The 19,577-nt window shown below is 32.8% G+C and overlaps 2 protein-coding genes across 2 annotated transcripts; both read right to left on the bottom strand.

Moving 5' to 3' along the window:
* Nucleotides 1-817: 817 nt before the first annotated feature.
* On the bottom strand, nucleotides 818-3,279 carry LOC11408895 (vicilin-like seed storage protein At2g28490). Its single transcript, XM_003597133.2, has 5 exons — nucleotides 3,036-3,279; nucleotides 2,329-2,510; nucleotides 2,156-2,233; nucleotides 1,618-2,037; nucleotides 818-1,305 (listed from the first exon to the last, which is right to left on the bottom strand). Exons 1-5 carry the CDS (start codon nucleotides 3,277-3,279, stop codon nucleotides 922-924), a joined length of 1,308 nt encoding a protein of 435 aa, XP_003597181.2. The 3' UTR covers nucleotides 818-921.
* An 8,715-nt stretch (nucleotides 3,280-11,994) lies between these two features.
* Nucleotides 11,995-14,730, bottom strand: LOC11422144 (vicilin-like seed storage protein At2g28490). The gene is made up of 5 exons (XM_003597130.2): nucleotides 14,490-14,730; nucleotides 13,647-13,828; nucleotides 13,474-13,551; nucleotides 12,936-13,355; nucleotides 11,995-12,447 (listed from the first exon to the last, which is right to left on the bottom strand). Exons 1-5 carry the CDS (start codon nucleotides 14,728-14,730, stop codon nucleotides 12,058-12,060), a joined length of 1,311 nt encoding a protein of 436 aa, XP_003597178.2. The 3' UTR covers nucleotides 11,995-12,057.
* Nucleotides 14,731-19,577: the final 4,847 nt, after the last annotated feature.

Here is a 19,577-nt window from a genome sequence, read left to right as displayed (position 1 = left end):
GCAACAAAAAAACATAAATTTATAACTCATGTTGTGAATAGGACAAGTTTAAGGCTACTGGAAGTGGTGAACCACATGTTGTAAAAAATCCAGCAGGTAATTTGACTAGTATATAAGCTTGAGAAGTGCATTATGTTGTACATAGTTTATAACTCAAGAATTCAAGTATGAATTCCAATGTGTAGGGAATAATGGAAATTATCATGCTTCTGAGATTGAAAAACAGGAATTATGCGCCAATCATTCACCTCCGCTTCACGTCTTGTTCAGCCCTCGCTAGAAGCTCGATCGCATCTCATCTCACTGTCCTCACCAAATTGCATACAAACAGAAACCTCATCCATATCATTTTGTTCTCTTTGAAACTGTAAGAACATGCTTACTCCCTCTACTTTGTTTATGTTATTGATGAATGATTGCAATAATGCAATTGTGTGTTGGTTGAAATATTATATAACATAATAGTATGAGTTGTAATATTGATTTTTGAGCTGAGAATGTCAATTGATGGTTAATTTTATGGCTTTTCATTGTGATGGAAAATCATAAACAATATGCTAATGATCATGCTAATGAACCATAGACAACATGGACTTCTTCCTCACTGTAGCTGATAAAAGTGAGTCTCGTGTTTCATTATATTCATTACATAATCAGAATGAACTCATAATATGAGCCTCTAGATACAAGAACTCTTAAAGTTGAAGGATCTATCATACATTTCATTTGTATTTTCCTATAAATAAGACTCACATTGTAATAGAAATTCTATGAGAAGAGAATATTATAAATACTCTCTCATCTTCTCTATCTCTTAGCAAATGCAAAATTATTGGTTTTCACATCAAGCACCCATCAACCCATGTGTATATGAATCATTATTCGTTAAGATTTCTTTTTGGTTCGAAGAAATCGAGAATTTTATTGTCCAGCTTGTAATGCAGGTACTATAACAGCCTCATGTTGTGCATTAAGGATGTTTTGCATTGCATCCACACTCACTCCAAAAGCAGCAGCAAGTTCAGGTCCCATCATGCTCTTCATAAGTGACGTGGCACCGACCAAAAACTGTGGCTTGTTCTTCTGAGCTGAAGTTGTGAACCCAAAGAAATCAAGTGGTTCATTGCTTGATGCTATTTGGCAAAATGCGAAGTATCTTGGTACAAAGAAAACATCTCCTTGTTTAATATGTGTGTCCATTGCATTGGTTCCATTTGGAAACACTATTTGAATTCTACCAGAACCTCTTATCACTATGCCATACTCTGTTGCCCTTGGATTTACATGGGGTGTCATCATGGATCCCTGCCATATAGATTTAATGCAAAAGAATTAATTATATGTGTTATGCAATAAATAACTGTAGTTGACAAATTATATACTTTATATTAAGTATATTTTATTGATTAATTGTGAGAAGCAAGGTTTTAAATATTAGTCACAGTAACAGCTGCATCGTGGTCCTTTATATTGTGAAGAATCACGAAGAAATGTTGTCGATTCATATTAGTAAAAGTTGCATCACGGTTTTTTAGTAACAGTAAAAGTTGCATCACGGTTGTTTATATTAGTAACAGTAAAAGTTGCATCACGGTTTTAAATAATAGGCCAGCGTACCGGTTTGAGATTGACGTGATAAATTCCAACGCCGGAACTTTTAAGTGGTGAATAATCAGAACCATCTAGAGCAACACTCCAACCATAACTGTTCTTGAAATCTGGTTTTCTGTCATAGAGGTTGCAAGAGCGAGGGGATTTATGTGCAACCTTGTCCTTTTTCATATTTTCTATTTCACCTCCAAATACAGATTCCAATAGCTTCCTCCAAGACCAACTTGTTTTTTGCTTTACTTCTTCTTCAACGTCATCTTCTTCTTGATCTTGCATCATTTTCTTCATGTGGTGTAGTTTCTCTTCCTCTTTTAATTGAAGGAATTTAGTCCATATGCTTGAAGCACTTGCATGTGAACGGCCCACATGTACAATTGGACCCTCATGTTTCCTTGTGAAGAATTTACTCAACTCTGATCCTGATACCTGGGATGAGTTAATTATTAAACACATTAGTCAGTTTTCTATCTATGAAATACTGACAGAGGCACAAACATCGAACACGACGCCGACACATAGTGAAGTTGTTTGTTTGTTTCCTTACATTAAATGCAGATTCAAGGATTCGAGGCTCGAATCCGGAAAATACCGACACTGGAGCTCCTCCTCCAATATAGAAAGACTACAAACATATAAACAAACCATATCATTAAATGGATTAGCAAGATTAATCAAATTATATATAAAGGTATTGCTTATACAAATGCTTGTATATACCTGGAAAATACCAATTCCCAAACTCTCTGAGGGGTCAATGCTGCAAATAATGTGAAGTTTTTGACCCTCCCCAATATTCGACAAATAAAATGCAGAACCAGCTGGAATTTGATATACATCCCCCTTCTTCAATTCGCTCTCCTCCAATTCATTCTCATACATGAATCCAACCTTTGCTTCCCCTGAAATCCATTTTCAACTTAACTCCTAAATTCTAAAATTTCCAACATACAGTTTCAATTAGGAATTACATCTTGGAGTTTTACAAGTGATCTCAAGTTCCTATATTTTTTCTTCACTTTAAATTTTAAAAATCTAACTATGTTACTCCTAAAATTTGTAGTCATGCAGATCATACAGTGCAGTTTTTTTGTTAAGCAACCAAAGCTACTATCAAGGTTTTATATGGTTTTTGTTATTTCTACCATGCAAAGTGACCAGTTATATGGTCTTTAAATCATTTGGTTCAGGGTTTAATTTTTGGTCGATATGCATTAAATTTTTTGTTTGTTTACCATAACTTTCTTATAAACAAATGTTTTACTTGGTAGTATGATGTGTTAGTTGCTAGAGTTTCAACACTATATTTGTACCATATCATTCAATTGTACACTGTCTTATAATAGCTTTTTTCATATCTTTTCAATCTATTATTTTTAGCACACATGATTAATATTGAAAATCTAAATGGATCAATGATATGATACCTGTAAGGACAAATATGATGAGAGTAGAATCAAGATATTGAGGAACAAAAAGTGAGCTTGGTTCCATAGTAATGAAACCAACGTGTAAGCGTCTTTCCAATATTCTACCACCACGACTCTCTAACACTCTCATCTCTCCTGCATCAGTCTTCACCACACGCTTTGAGTTTTGCAACAAGAACAATTTTTTGTCTTGCATTGAAGGTCCATTTGATCTATCTTCTTCTTCCACCCACATTGCCATTGTCATGGACACACCATGACAAAGAATAAGAAGCATGATCAAAAGAGGCGCTTTCTTTCCCATGATTTTTTACTATTTTTGTATTGCTTACAATTTGAAGCTTGCTTGAGTCATAAGGAAGAATAAAGAGAGTCTATTTATAATAAAAAGATAGTTGGAGGTAATTTTTCTTTTTTTTTTTTTTTTTATGGAGGAGACACATGTCATACATGTAGAAATTTAGGGATCTTGTTGACCATTTGTTGTGCTATTTTGGAGACAAACATTTTATCAAGGACATACAAAGTCTTATGATTGAAAACTTCTTATATTTCAACATTCATGGTTTTTTTTTTTTTTTTTTTTAATGAATTTTACTCCATTGCAACATTTTCCTTCTTATTAATTATAATTATAATTATTGAATGTTTTGAGTTTAGAAAAATTATTTGAATTAGCCAATGTTCTTAATTTTTTTTCTTATTGTGATAATGTTGTAGTAAGTACAACAAAACATTAGTCATACTTGTTAATTTTATGTCAAAATATCTCTAAATCATGCAGTGTGTTTTTGTCTGTTAGAAGCAGGTTTTAAGAAAAATAAACATAATTATCTCATAATTATGTGAGGCATGAATTAATGTTTTCTTATGAAATAATTTATTTAATTTTGATCTTACATGCAATATTCATTTTGGAAATATATGTTATTGATAATTTGAGTTGCAAAACTACTTTCCTAATTAATAATTTTTCCGATAATTTGAAATTACATTAAAATGTCCAAACAAAGTTGGTCACTTTTTAAACCGGCTCAACAGGAAAATGGGTTTTTAGAAGTTATACAATGCCACGGAGAGCTTCAATCGATTGGTTAGACCAAGAAAGGCACAAAATACAGAATTTTTTCTGCCCTAAAATGAAACCAAAATTCTAAATCTTCCCTAGTTGAAACAAAAATTTCAAAATTGCCCTATTTTTGACCAGCTGACCCCCATGTCACAACTTTGACTTGCGACACACCGATATGTCACAAGTCCCTCTTGCAACATACCCCCTATTCTCAAAATTTGTAAATCTTGTCTTTATTATATGTCACAAGTCCCATTTGTGACATGTTCTTTTTTTTTTTTTTTTTCGTTTTTAGTTTTATTATTTTAATAGAATAGAATTAGTTTTTAAAATTTTAAAAAAATAGTTGAAATAAATATTTATTATTTTAGATGACACATTTAAAGGTACAATACATTTAAATATTTCTTCTTTGGGCATTATGTGGTCCTGTTCCACACCATGGTGCGCCAATATTTCTTGATGGATTTTAGCGCGTTTGAGCGGGAGGAATAATTTGATGTCGAGATCTTTGACGATGAATTGGTTGACCGTCAGTTTCGTCGTTGTGCACTTGAATACTTTGACCAGGCGTCAACGACACATCGTCTTCCATGGCAGGCCATGCCGTATTGAGGAAGGCTTAATAGCAGTTCTCTCCCCCTAAGAAAAAAAACTACAAAACCGCCCCCTAAGTTTTGCAACTGTAGCAATTTTGGCCCCCCAAGGCCAATTTTTGGTAAAAAAAAATAAAAAATAACACGTGGCACCTCACTTAGGGTGCCACGTCAGCGAAGACCGAGTCAAAATTGGCCTTGGGGGCCAAAACAGCCACATATGCAAAACTTAGCGGGCGATTTTGCAGTTTTTTTTCTTAGGGGGCCAAAATCGCAACTTTGAGAAAGTTAGGGGGCTAAAACTACTATTAAGCCATTGAGAAATTGATTATCTTCAATGGAGTTCAATGATAAACGGCCCAATGACGATTGACCGAACTCGACGTCATTTGTAGGAGAAATAATTGAAAAATTATATTCGGTACCCGATGTGAATTGGGGCTATAGGTCAGTTGGTGTTGGTAGGTTGTTGTAGTGTGGTTTGTTGTACATTGGTTGTTGGCTTGGGGGTTATTTGTGTAGGATGTTCCAGGTTGGTTTAGATCATTGTAAGCATAGGTTGGCATGTAACCGTTCATGTAAGATGGTTCACCACCAACAGTATTCGCCAACTTATGTAGGCTCAAAGGTGGTTCCCGATTTAGCGATGTGTAGAGCAAAGAAAGGTCATCTTGCAATTACTTGCATTAGGACCAAGATGGACGTTGTGGAAAATGAGGGGAGAAAATGCGGCATTTGTAGGATGACCGGTCTTGGAGAAAGGTCATCCTACAAATGAGGGGAAAGGTCTTGGACCGGTCTTCTAGATGGTCTCCAAGTAAACCATCTATAACTAAACAATCCAATCAACTCACACAATAATCAAACACATGAATGAATTGTGAAAAATATTATATTTTAGAAATAAAACACATTTTTTCTCTCTGAATTTTTAGAAGCATAATGAGATAAACTATGGCTATAACAAATGGGATCAATTCCACAGAAAACTATGTGAGATTGAACAATTGGAACAAAAAACCTACTAGAATGCATTCACTGAGTGCTCTAACAAACAAAAAGCCTAAAGCAACAAGCAAACTAAATTAGGCTATTTCTGCCGCTAATATCTTATTGCCAAAGACGACACCGCAAAACAGAAAATAGGCCGTAAATGCAATAGCCACAGAGAAATGCAAGACCCCCAAATAGCGGCTGGAAGCGGAAGTTACAACTGTTGGTCTGGAAGTTTTTGAAACGGACGTAATTTTTATGGCTAAAGAAGAAGATGAAACGTGTCCCAAAGCAACTGAAGGTACAAAGTGATAATACCACAAGTTTCCACGGGAAAACATGTACGAAAGAGTAGAATAGGAAAGCTGATATTGGTGCCACAGTCCCCAAAAGGATGGCTATCTTCATCAAACTCTCTAAGAAAGAGATATAATTAGCCATAGAATAAAGCAAATCAAATAAAAAAAAACGTTAATACTGAGAAGCAACATATGCAGAAAGAAATTAAAGGCGAAAAAACAAACTTACTACTCACGAAGCATCTCTGGAGTTGACTGTAGAGTATCACTACTAGAAATTAACGTATTTCCTACGGATTTTCCAGGGGAATATTTTCCGCAGGAAGTCCTAAGGATTTTACTGTCATTTCCTTTGCTTGAACGAAATTTCCTGCAGATAGATCACCGTAGGAAAATCCGCAGTAAACTAGTATCTCTCCTACTGTTCTACTTGTCTTCGTGACTATGAAGAAGTCACCACTAATTTTGAACTCAATTTTTTCATTTTCTTTTTTTTGCCCATAATGTTAACTTCTACTTCATGCGTATTCCTAGCATTATGAGTTTTGTAAGTTCTATAAGCATATTGTTAACTATTTTGCAGAGAATGGTCCATAGTTAAATCTAAATGTTTAAGCTAGTGAATTGGTGGTTATTAAGATATATGTAGAACCTGCTTCTGTTTGGCATTTCTATCTATGTAATATCTCGAGGTATATTGCCAAGTATGCTAGTATTACAATGGTATTGTCAACTGAGCAGGTTGGAGTGGGGTCAATGCATAAAGACAACAAGTATGTACTGTTTTTGTTTTTGGCGTTTAAAGATGGATGGTTTTTTAGCTATTTACTTTTGTGTGTTTGTATTTTTCTTATTAGCTGGAAGATTCAAGATTTGGGTGTTTGAAGCTAAGAATATACAGGGAATTCAGCTTTTGGTGTTAGTGAACTCTGGAAATGAGGGATGAGTGTGATTATTGCAGAGAGAATGGAGCTTTTGGTGCTATGAAATGTTTTTCTTTCTTTTAAATGGGGTGGGGAGGGATTCATATAAACAGGGGAGGGATAAAGAAACCAACAAAGTAGATAGGAATTAGGATATCTTGATGGTACAATAACTTGTTATCTAACTAGTTATTTTGGGGAATGTAGTTAAATTTATTATCATATAGTACTAAGTTGTTTTCATTAGCTGTCATTGGAAGCTAGTAGAAATAAGCTATAAATAGCTTATGGGCATCATGGCATGTTATAAGCTCTCCTTAACACTTAAACGATCACTTATGTCTTAAGGTAAACCTAAATAAACTGGAAACTATATATGGTGTTCACAATGTATTGGATTACAGATAGATGCAGTCAATTTGGTCCTGTTTGAAGAAGTGCACTGTGATATGTTGTTGTCATGATATGCTATGCCTATTTCACAGGGTTAGATCAGGAAATGTAGTATCCTGCATGTAAGACTTGCAACAAGAAATCTACTGAAAGCACGGGTGCTGGTGTAAGAGTTGCACTAAAAACGATGAAGAATGCAATTTAAGGTAATGAAGTTGTCTCAATTAATTTGGAAGTTTTTTTAGGCTATAGCATAGTAGTATTTGAACCTTTAGTTTGAACCTTGAAGAATTGCTAGATGCTCAGAATGGGGCAGCAGTGTCTTCTTAAGCTCCTTAGAGTCAACCTGAGCTAGAAGCAAGGAGCATTATACAGGAAGCAAGTAATGTTTTATGCTCTTGAAGTTGCAATCACAAGTTTAAAGTCGTGATTGTCGTTGATTGATTTTGAAATTCATGTTGCAGGCACGTGAGAAGTTTATTTCATTGAGAAAAAGCACTAAGTTTGATGATGGCATTGCTACAAAAAGGGAAGTCCAGTAGCTCATCTTTGGCACATTATTGACACTAGGTTTCTGTCATTATAGGAAAGCTTGTTTCAATCAAGCTTGTAATATTATCGGACCATATCATCATATCAATTAGGTGCAAAAGAAAGAGTGGCTTATTATCGAATATTCGGTGATTTTTTCTTCTATAATTCATGTTTTTATTGTTCTGAAATGCATTATTTTAAATAAATAAACCAAAATTTCCTGCGTAAATACCAGTGGATTTCTCGTTTCCTGCAATTTTTGCTGTGACGCACTTACGAGCAGGAGAACTCATCAAAACCTGACCGTATGTTTCCTACAGCTTTTTCACCCTTCCTACGGATGTAATTTTCCTGAGGATCCAAAAATCCTAAGGAATAGATTCCCCATGAAGGCATTACCTGGGAACCATAATCCTCGACAAAATCCGCATGAAACCAATTTTCTGCGGAATTATCCCCAAAATCCGCAGGTAATTATGTACAAAAATCGACAGTTTCTAGTTGTGTATGCGTGTGTTCAACTTTGATAATCAAAGCTTCCAGCAAAGCTGAGCCAGCAACCAGGGCTACTACAGATGGATGAACAACTGGCACAAATGACGAAGGAGATGTATGTTTCCCACGGCCTGTTCCTGCAACGATGCCAGACGATTGTTCCAACGGAGACATTGTGCCTGATGGAAACAGTTACGATATGGAGAGAGGGTTTGGGTGAAAAGGAGAATTGAATTTTTTGTGTGGGTGGATTTAAATAAAGATAAGGGTTCAACAACTCATTAGGGTTGGGAAACATCCTTGGAACGGGAGTGGAACCATCGTTTTGTAACAAACTATATTTATCTTTACTAAAAAAAAAAAAACTTCCAATTATACCCTCACAATGTTATATGGTTGGTGTCATTGAAAAAAAGTATAATTTGTTGCAATATGAATATGTAAAATATGTATACCTATAATTTATATCAAATTCAAAATAATTTTAATCAGAACCAAAATTTTATAAAAATAATGTTCATATTATATTCATTAACACAATAAAAAAAAGAACAAACTCACACATGGTGCCCGTCTGAACATTAGTCTATTACTATCTAATAGACTATTACTATTACTATTATTACTATTACTACATGGCGCATCTGGTAAAGTTGTTGTCATGTGACTGGAAGGTCACGGGATCAAGTACTGGAAACAACCTCTTGTGTAAAAAAACAGGGTAAGGATGTGTACAATACACCGAATGGTGGGACCCCTTCCTGACCCTGCGTATGCGGGAGCTTTAGTGCATCGGGTTGCCCTTTTACTACATTACTAATAATAATAATCTTATAATAACAATAATTTAATAATAATAATCTAATAAAAGTGAACTCCACCAAATCTCCTAAAATGTCCTTAGTCAGTCTCTTAATAACATTAATTTAGTGGTTTTCAATTTGCTATTAAATAATAAAAAAAACGTATTATTGCATAGATATAAGAAAAAAAAACAATTTATTCTCCTCTTTTATGCCATAAATATAGAAAACTAATTTATACTTATCTCTTTCAATCTCTTACTTTCACTTATTTGCATCTCGATTACTATTACTATTATATCACTGCTAGAAATTCTCTGATTTTTGTACCAAAAAAAATTCTCTGATTTCCTGCAGAATTACCTACAGATTTTGGTGTAAATTTCGCAGGTTCCCAACTAATACCTTTGTTGGTAATTATTTGCTAAGGATTTTAGGATTTGCATGAAAGGTATATCCGCATCAAATGTGAAAAGATCCTCATGAAAAAAAAGGTCAGTGTTTAAGGAATTTTCTTGCCCGTAACCAGATTCTCTGCGGCAGATACTTCCGCAGTAAATAACACAAGAAAATCCACAGAAAATTGATTTATCTTCAAATTTATCTGCTAATATATTTGTTTCTTTAACTAGTGCCAATTAAAACAAATATTTGTTTCAAAACAAAACTAATGATTATAATTTATAGTGATTGAAATAAAGATTTATCAAGCTAAATTGGTACCAATTTAAATGCTTGTGTCTTTGAATCATGAAACGGTGAATGGATCCTAAGGCTTTGTTTGAGAGTTTGGAGGGGAGGGGAAGAAAAGGTTTTCGAGGGTTGGAAATATAGTGGAAAATGGTAAAATCTTTCAAATTATTTTAAAGACTAATTTTTTATGGAATGATAAATTAATGTTTATGATTAATATATTTTTAATTTTAAGAATATTATAACTACATCCTTAAAAAAAGAGAATATTATAAATACATATTAAATTTAAAAAATTCATGTAAACCCTCCAAAATCCTCCTCCAATATAATTTTTGAGTTCCCCAAATGAGGAGATATTTATATCAGGAAGAAAAATGAACCCCCAGAACGACCTTCCCCTCCCACCATTATTTATTTCTTCCATTTGCTCCTTTTTTTTCTTCTTCTCTTTTTTCTTCTAAACCACTTTCCTCCATTCCCTTCCAAACTCGGAAACAAACCTAAAAGAAAGAAATGGAGAATGGGGAATCCTAAAATACATTATCAATTTTTTTTTTTACGAAACTATCAAGTTGATATATACGTATTATTATATTTAGGCTAAATTGCATTTTTGGTCCCTTAACTATTTTAGGTAGTATCACTTTGGTCCCTTAATTAAAATTAGATTTATTTTGGTCCCTTAACTTTCTCTCTGTTACACCTTTTGGTCATTTCCGTTAGTTTTAATTCAAAAACGTTAGGGTTTAATTTCTTCATTTTGTTCTGGAATTTTTCTGGGATTTTTGTTGTTGATGGAGATGATATGAAGATGAAAAAGAGGAGAAGAAGATGAAAAAACCCTAATATTTTTGAATTAAAACTAACGTAAAAGACCAAAATGTGTAACAGAGAGAAAGTTAACGGACCAAAATAAATTGAATTTTAATTAAGGGACCAAAGCGATACTACCTAAATAGTTAAGGGACCAAAAATACAATTTATTCTTATATTTATACATCAAACAATTGTCACTTGAGAAAATCAAGTTCATTTTCACTCAATCAAAAGAAAGAATTATATTTCATTCAGACCCATCAATATATTTAAGTGAAATAAACGGATTAATCCAATTTACCTCAAATTGGACCTAATTATCTTGGATTTGAGGTAATACTCTCTTCAATTTGATCCAACTCGCCTCAACTTTTTGACTATATATTTTCAAATAAAAACACAATATAACTTTTTTTTCTTATTTTTTAGAGGTCTATTGTAATTTTTGGCTCATACTTGTCGTATAAAATAGCAACGTTTTAACAACAAATATTTGCTAAAAAAAATTATAATAATTCTCTCCAAAAATAAAATAAAACAAAAAAATTATAATTTTTTTCTTTTTAAAAAAATATATGTTTTTTAACAAGGGGCTTATCTTTACTATGAAAGCCGGGTCTCCAATTTTATAGGAACGGCCCTGCAGCTCAGTAGAGCTGTTAGCACCCCCTAAGAGACGGCCCTAAGTACGACTCGTATTCAATATTGTCCATAATTTTTTTTGGATTATTATATTTGGGTGTCATTTATAAAATAATGTGAATTTAATGCATATTATTGTAGAACTTGAATTTAAGAAAAAATATGAATCATATGTATATGTTGGAGACGAATGTCAAGTAGACCGAATATTATAAAGGAATTAAGGCCAAAGTAAGTATTATTAGATGATTATGATCATGATTTTCTATAGTGTTAAGTGTAAGTAATTCGGTCCTAAAAAAAAGTATAAAGTATTTTCGTTCTATTTATAATTGTTAAAAAAATTATCACAAATACATGAAAATGCTATTATTTTTATTGTGATGGATAATCATAAACAATATGCTAATGATCATGGCAATATTGTGTTTCATTTCATTCATTGCATAATCAAAATCAACACATAATGATAGCCTCTAGATTCAACAACTCTTACAGTTGAAGCATCTATCATACATTTCATTTGTATTCTCCTATAAATAAGACTCCCATTATAATAGAAATTTTATGAGAGGAGAATAATATAAATACTCTCTCATCTTCTATATTTCTATTCTCTTGCTCCTTTGGTTTATTTTCTAACACTTTTCATTTTTGAAAAATGAAAAATTATTAGTTTTCAAATCATGCGCCCATCATCCATTGTGCATATGAATCATTAAGATTCTAAAATAAATTAGGAATTTTATTGTCCAGCTTATAATCCAGGTGCAGTCCATGGGGTAGGTACTATAACAGACTCCTGTTGTGCATTAAGGATGTTTTGCATTGAATCCTCACTCACTCCAAAAGCAGCAGCAAGTTCAGGTCCCATCATGCTCTTCATAAGTGACGTGGCACCGACCAAAAACTGTGGCTTATTCTTCTGAGCTGAAGTTGTGAACCCAAAGAAATCAAGTGGTTCATTGCTTGATGCTATTTGGAAAAATGCGAAGTATCTTGGTACAAAGAAAACATCTCCTTGTTTAATATGTGTGTCCATTGCATTGGTTCCATTTGGAAACACTATTTGAATTCTACCAGAACCTCTTATCACTATGCCATACTCTGTTGCCCTTGGATTTACATGGGGTGTCATCATGGATCCCTGCCATATAAATTGAATGCAAAAGAATTAATTATATCTGTTATGCAATAAATAAATATAGTTGACATATTCCATAGTTTATTTCTTCAAAAAAATATTCCATACTTTATGTTAAGTATATTTTATTGATTAACTGTGAGAAGCAAGGTTTTAAATATTAGTCATGGTAACAGCTGCATTGTGGTCCTTTATATTGTGAAGAATCACAATAAAGTATTGTCGATGCAACCTCAATTTCTTTATGACAACATCAAAAACAATTATGTTGATATCCAACTCGTTGTCAAGGACATCTATTGAAAGAATATTGTGAATTGGATTTGAATTGACTGCAATGTGACTAACACAGCCAGCTGTCTGCCACATCTAGACCGTCTGATATTGATTGAACGTTTAAGATCTGGCTGACCGGTTACAATAACGGGATTATAACTACACACAACCTAGATCCTAACAAATAAACATATAAATATAATAGGCTAGCGTACCGGTTTGAGATTGACGTGATAAATTCCAACACCGGAACTTTTAAGTGGTGAATAATCAGAACCGTCTAGAGCAACACTCCAACCATAACTGTTCTTGAAATCTGGTTTTCTGTCATAGAGGTTGCAAGAGCGAGGGGATTTATGTGCAACCTTGTCCTTTTTAATATTTTCTATTTCATTTCCAAATACAGATTCCAATAGCTTCCTCCAAGACCAACTTGTCTTTTGCTTTACTTCTTCTTCAACGTCATCTTCTTCTTGATCTTGAATCATTTTCTTCATGTGATGCAATTTCTCATCCTCTTTTAGTTGAAGGAATTTAGTCCATATGCTTGAAGCACTTGCATGTGAATGGCCCACGTGTACAATTGGACCCTCATGTTTCCTTGTGAAGAATTTACTCAACTCTGATCCTGATACCTGTGATGAGTTAATTATTAAACATATTAGTCAGTTTTCTATCTATGAAATACTGACAGAGGCACAGACATCAAACTCAACACCGACACATAGTGAAGTTGTTTGTTAGTTTCCTTACATTAAATGCGGATTCAAGGATTTGAGGCTCGAATCCGGAAAATACCGACACTGGAGCTCCTCCTCCAATATAGAATGACTACAAACATGTAAACCAACCATATCATTAAATGGATTAGCAACATTAATCAAATTATATATAAAGGTATTGATTATACAAATGCTTGTATATACCTGGAAAATACCAATTCCCAAACTCTCTGAGGGGTCAATGCTGCAAATAATGTGAAGTTTTTGACCCTCCCCAATATTTGACAAATAAAATGCAGAACCAGCTGGAATTTGATACACATCCCCCTTCTTCAATTCACTCTCCTCCAATTCATTCTCATACATGAATCCAACCTTTGCTTCCCCTGAAATCCATTTTCAACTTAACTCCTAAATTCTAAAATTTCCAACATACAGTTATAATTAGGAATTACATCTTGGAGTTTCGCAAGTGATCTCAAGTTCCTATATTTTTACTTCACTTTAAATTTTAAAAATCTAACTATGTTACTCCTATGATTTTTAGTCATGCAGATCATACGGTGCAGTTTTTTTGTTCAAGATACCAAAACTACTATCAAGGTTTTATATGGTTTTTGTTATTTCTACCATGAAAAGTGATCACAGTTATATGGTCTCTAAATCATTTGGTTCAGGGTTCAATTTCTGGTCGATGTGCATAAAAACATTTGTTGATTAAAGTTAACCCCCTAAATGGAACTCAATTACCTTCTGCCATCGAATAAAAGTGGTTGGGGGGTGAGAACGAAAGAGGTGGCCAACTGAATTCCTCAGTAGATATTAGTCATTTACAAAAGTCGATGATAGTAAATCGCACAAATAACATAGTTAAAAAAACTTCCGGGATATGTTTGTTTTCCATAACTTTCTTATAAACAAATGTATTTGTACCATATTACTCAATTGTACTCTGTCTTATAATAGGTTTTTTCATATCTTTTCAATCTATTATTTTTAGCACATATGATGAATATTTAAAATCCAAATGGATTAATGATATGATACCTGTAAGGACAAATATGATGAGAGTAGAATCAAGATATTGAGGAACAAAAAGTGAGCTTGGTTCCATAGTAATGAAACCAACGTGTAAGCGTCTTTCCAATATTCTACCACCACGACTCTCTAACACTCTCATCTCTCCTGCATCAGTCTTCACCACACGCTTTGAGTTTTGCAACAAGAACAATTTTTTGTCTTTCGTTGAAGGTCCATTTGATTTGTCTTCTGCCTCCCACATTGCCATTGTCATGGACACACCATGACAAAGAATAAGAAGCATGATCAAAAGAGGCGCTTTGTTTCCCATGATTTTTTACTATTTTTGTATTGCTTACAATTTGAAGCTTGCTTGAGTGATAGGGAAGAACAAAGAGAGTCTATTTATAATAAAAAGATAGTGGGAGGTAATTTTTTTTGGAGGAGACATGTCATACATGTAGAAATTTAGGGATCTCTTTGACCATGTGTTGTGCTATTTTGGAGACAAAACATTCTATCAAGGACAGACAAAGTCTTATGATTGAAAACTTCTACTATTCAACATTCATGGCTTTTTTTTTTTTTTTTTTTTTTTTCTTTCTGACTTTTACTCCATTGCAACATTTTGCTTCTTATTAATCATTATAATTATAATTATTGGATGTTGAGTTTAGAAAAATTATTTGAAAAGTGAGGTAACCTTATATGAAAATGTTAATATTTAATACTGAGAAGCAACATATGCTGGAAGAAATTAAAGGTGAAAAAACAAACTTACTCTTCACGAAGCATCTCTGGAGTTGACCCTAGAGTATGCTTCTGTTCAACTTTTATAACCAGAGCTTCCATCAAAGCTGAGCCAGCAACCGGGGTTTCTACAGATGGATGAACAACTGGCACAGCTGACGGAGGAGATGTATATGTTCCACGGCCTATTCTTGCAGCGTTGCTAGAGGATTGTTGTGACTTGCGACGGAGACATTGTGCATGATGGAAACAGTTACGATACAGAGAGGGTTTGGGTGAAGAGGAGAATTGAATCTTTTCTGCTGGTGGATTTAAATAAAGAGAAGGGTTCATTAGAGTTGGGAAACAGCCGTTCCAAACCCTCACAATATTATATGGTTGGTGTCATTGAAAAAAAAAGCTTATAATTTGTTGCAATATGAAAATGCAAAATATCTATACCTATAATTTTAATCAATTTCAAAACCAAAATTTCATAAAAACTAATGTTTGTAATTTATATTCATTAATGCAATAAAAAAGCGATCAGACTCACACATTGTGCCCGTCTGAAACATTAATCTATTACTATCTTATAGACTTTTATTATTATTACTACTAGCATCCAAACGTGCACTCCCGTTCCCGTTTGTCCGTTTTTTCTACTGCGCTAACGTATGAATATATTTGACTTGTATAAATTAATATACATGTATGCATCCCATTGTTGCTTGGCATTTTCACACGCACTATGTGCTTTGTTTTCATGTTTTTTGCACATTCTCTTAGCAATTTCAACTATACGGTACATCCTTCTCAACCTTGGTTATACTCTTAATTACTCTCCTCTTTTGGTTGAAGAAACCTACAATTCCTTAATACAAAAATTAAAATTGTTTAATACATTGAAGCAATATAACCAAAGAAGCTTTAGTGAAAGATAGACCTCTCCATCTCTTGTTCCCCCAAGATCCCATTGAACTTTTTTGAAAATATGGTGTTTGAAGTTTTGGTGAAAGATATTTTTTCCATTTCTGCCTATTGAGAAGATAATTATTCACACGTGGTATAATTTTGATGACTCGCCAGTTAAATATTTTTTCTTGCAAGACATATATGTTGTTTAACATATCATAAAAATGTTATGTTCAAAAAAATACACATCAGAAAAATAGTGTGGTATATGACGTCGAGAATGATGGAAACTAAACATCTCTTGACAAAATCTTGATGGTATTGAAGATTGCTGCAAAACTAAAATGTCTATCCTATATGGTGAATGAGACCCCAAGAGTTGAAGATCGTTCAAAACGATAAATATAATCATCAATCATAAAAATATTGCTTACAAAATCCATGCCTTCCACGTTGGTCTTAGAATTAGAGGCAAAACTTGTCATTACAGACATGAAACCACTATTTTTATGTCTCTTCTTAAAGAATATCTAAGAACTAAGTGTAAAAAAAAATGAAAATGACATTGTTATTATGAACTTCATTACTCAAAGATAATGTTAGAAATTTTATGGACTAAAGAATAACTTAGTACAAAAAAACTTAAAAATAATTTATTATAAACATCTAACTCGATGGTGAATTTGATAAGGAAATATAAAAATGAACATAACAACCAATTATGATTCATAGATGGCAGACCCAATATTCATAATATATATATATATATATATATATATAGAGGTTTGCTAGAACACACCCACTAGTTTTTATGTGGGAGTGTTTTAGCAAAGCTACACCTTAAGGTGTATTTAACCACTTTTTAGTTATTCACTTGCTAAAATACTCCTTCTAAAAAATAAGTGGGTGTATTCTAGCAAATGCCTATAGGATTTGCTAGAACACACCCACTTGCTTTTTCTAGAAGGTGTGTTATAGCAACATACACCTTAAGGTGTATTTATTAACTTTTTAGTTATAACTTGTTAAAACACTCCCACATAAAAATTAGTGGGTGTGTTCTAGCAAATCCCGTATATATATATATATATATATATATATATATATATATATATATATATATATATATATATATATATAGTAGAACGCACTATTCTCAAAAGTGTGTTACCCGCGTGAGAACAAATGGAGCAACCACTTAGCCGTAAATACAATATCAAAGACATGAACAAAGACAACAAATTAAGGAACCAACAAAGAATGTCTTAAGTTTTTCACTCCATAGAAGAAATATTGAGTCAAAAAACTCATTCATTCCAATCCATGGGTCAGTAGTTACAGATGCAGTCTCAAATTTTGAGAACCCTATAGAAGAAATGTGAGTGAGAAGAATAAGGAAATAAGTGGTAATTAAAAAGAAAGAATATGAGTTAGAAAAAAATTAAAGAAACAAAAAGAAAAAGCTCGTAATGTTGTGCCGGCGACACCTTAACTGTCACGGTCACTCCAGTTATAAATGACCAACTGAAAGAGTAAATTAATGATTTTGTGATAAAAACATAAGGAAATAAAATGTGAACAAAAAATTAGGAAGGAAAAAAAAGGCAGTATGAATAAAAGAAAACATTAGAAAAAAATGCACCATATTTAATTGTTACCGGTTATGGATCTTTTTAGCAACTGGTATGAAGTCCTAGTGACAAAACACGGCCTCTTCCCTTTTCAGTTGTGGTACTCACCGTTGTTGTTGGTGAAGAATAAAAACAGAAAGAAAGAAGTAAACAATTAAGTTGCAATGTGGAGAAACAAAGAAGAGGTATCATAGAAAGAAATTAGATTTCAAGTCACAACCTTTGATTTTAAACATGCTATAGAATTTACCATTTCCTTTCAACCTCTCCCTTTAGCTTTTTTGGTTATATCTCTTTCCATTAGAGTTTCTTAGCGTAGAATGAAAGGGGAAAAAAAATCAAGATATTTGGATACAATAAGAAGAAAGGATTAAGGAATGAATTAATTTATATGACCTACCTCATTTCATGTTGAGAATATCAATGGAAAGCAATGGTAGTAATGGAAAAAATGGTAGAACGTAAAATTGTAACCGAAGGTTGTAAAGGAAAAAAGTAGAAGAAGTTACATTTGTTTGTTTTTATCAAATAAAGAAGAAGTTACATTTTTGTTTTGAATTTTGCTAACCAACTTCACTTCAAACAGTTTATATTTTTTTTTTCCGAATATTTACAATTAATTAGGGATAAAATAGGAATGAAAATAGGTCACACCAAGGCAATGTTTTTCCTTTATCGATAGTTAAGTTATATATTACTTTACTCTTACTAATTACTATACTATTACTACTTTACTAATTAGTAATTACCATAATATATATATATATAGGGTTTGCTAGAACACACCCATTAGTTTTTATGTGAGAGTGTTTTAGCAAGTTATAACTAAAAAGTTAATAAATACACTTTAAGATGTATGTTGCTATAACACACCTTCTAGAAAAAGCAAGTGGGTGTGTTCTAGCAAATCCTATAGGCATTTGCTAGAATACACCCACTTATTTTTTAGAATGAGTATTTTAGCAAGTGAATAATTAAAAAGTGGTTAAATACACCTTAAGGTGTAGCTTTGCTAAACACTCCCACATAAAAACTAGTGGGTGTGTTCTAGCGAATCCCTATATATATATATAATCTAATAAAACTGAACTCAACCAAATCGCCTAAAATGTCCTCAGTCAGACGTCAGACTCTTAATAACATTAATTTTGTGGTTTTTATGGTCAATTTGCTATTAAATATATAATAATAATAATAATAATAACACAGTATTATGGCATAGATATAACAGTTTATTCTCCTCTTTTATGCCGTAAAAAATAATTTATACTTATCTCTTTCAATTTCACTTATTTGCATCTTGATTACTATTACTATTACCGTTATATCACTACTAGAAATTCCCAGATTTCCTGGGGAATGATCTATGTAATTACCTACATAATTTGGTCCGCATAAAACCTGTTTCCTACTATCAAGTTGGTATAAACGTATTATTTTATGGGTTTGTCTAACATGTGCAATATTGCACATGTTAAGGTAACTAAAAGTAGTAACTTTTCATTGAAAATCAACAATTATTGATTAAAAGCTACATGTTTAATATAAAAAACATAAGTTCCAAGTTAAATTTACTACTTTAAACTTCTTAACATGATAGAAAACCCTTATTTATATTTAAGAGCGTTGCTATTTGGTACGGGTTAAAAACAACGAAAAATGACGGGAAGAAGAAACAAGCTGTTACAGATTTTTTATTTAATATTATAGTAAATTTTGACTTGTAGTGGCAATCATGGGTAGGTTTTAGTGTTATTCGTCAAATTTCGTTGGTTTGTTCCGCACTATACAGTATTTCCCTATATTTATACATCAAAAAAAGTATAAAGTATTTCCCTTA

This window comes from Medicago truncatula, chromosome 2, assembly GCF_003473485.1.
Source record: "Medicago truncatula cultivar Jemalong A17 chromosome 2, MtrunA17r5.0-ANR, whole genome shotgun sequence".
In the NCBI taxonomy this organism is placed as follows: domain Eukaryota; kingdom Viridiplantae; phylum Streptophyta; class Magnoliopsida; order Fabales; family Fabaceae; genus Medicago; species Medicago truncatula.
This window is presented reverse-complemented; position numbering and strand designations above follow the sequence as displayed.

What these genes read in the sequence shown, in the direction of transcription:
- LOC11422144 (XM_003597130.2), bottom strand. Translation starts at nt 14,730, where the DNA reads ATGGCAATGTGGGAGGCAGAAGACAAATCAAATGGACCTTCAACGAAA. An exon ending in CATCATATTTGTCCTTACAG is followed by an intron (nt 13,829 to 14,489) that starts GTATCATATCAT and finishes AATGGATTTCAG; the next exon opens with GGGAAGCAAAGGTTGGATTC. An exon ending in TGGGAATTGGTATTTTCCAG is followed by an intron (nt 13,552 to 13,646) that starts GTATATACAAGC and finishes ACATGTTTGTAG; the next exon opens with TCATTCTATATTGGAGGAGG.
- LOC11408895 (XM_003597133.2), bottom strand. Translation starts at nt 3,279, where the DNA reads ATGGCAATGTGGGTGGAAGAAGAAGATAGATCAAATGGACCTTCAATG. An exon ending in CATCATATTTGTCCTTACAG is followed by an intron (nt 2,511 to 3,035) that starts GTATCATATCAT and finishes AATGGATTTCAG; the next exon opens with GGGAAGCAAAGGTTGGATTC. An exon ending in TCCTTGAATCTGCATTTAAT is followed by an intron (nt 2,038 to 2,155) that starts GTAAGGAAACAA and finishes AACTCATCCCAG; the next exon opens with GTATCAGGATCAGAGTTGAG.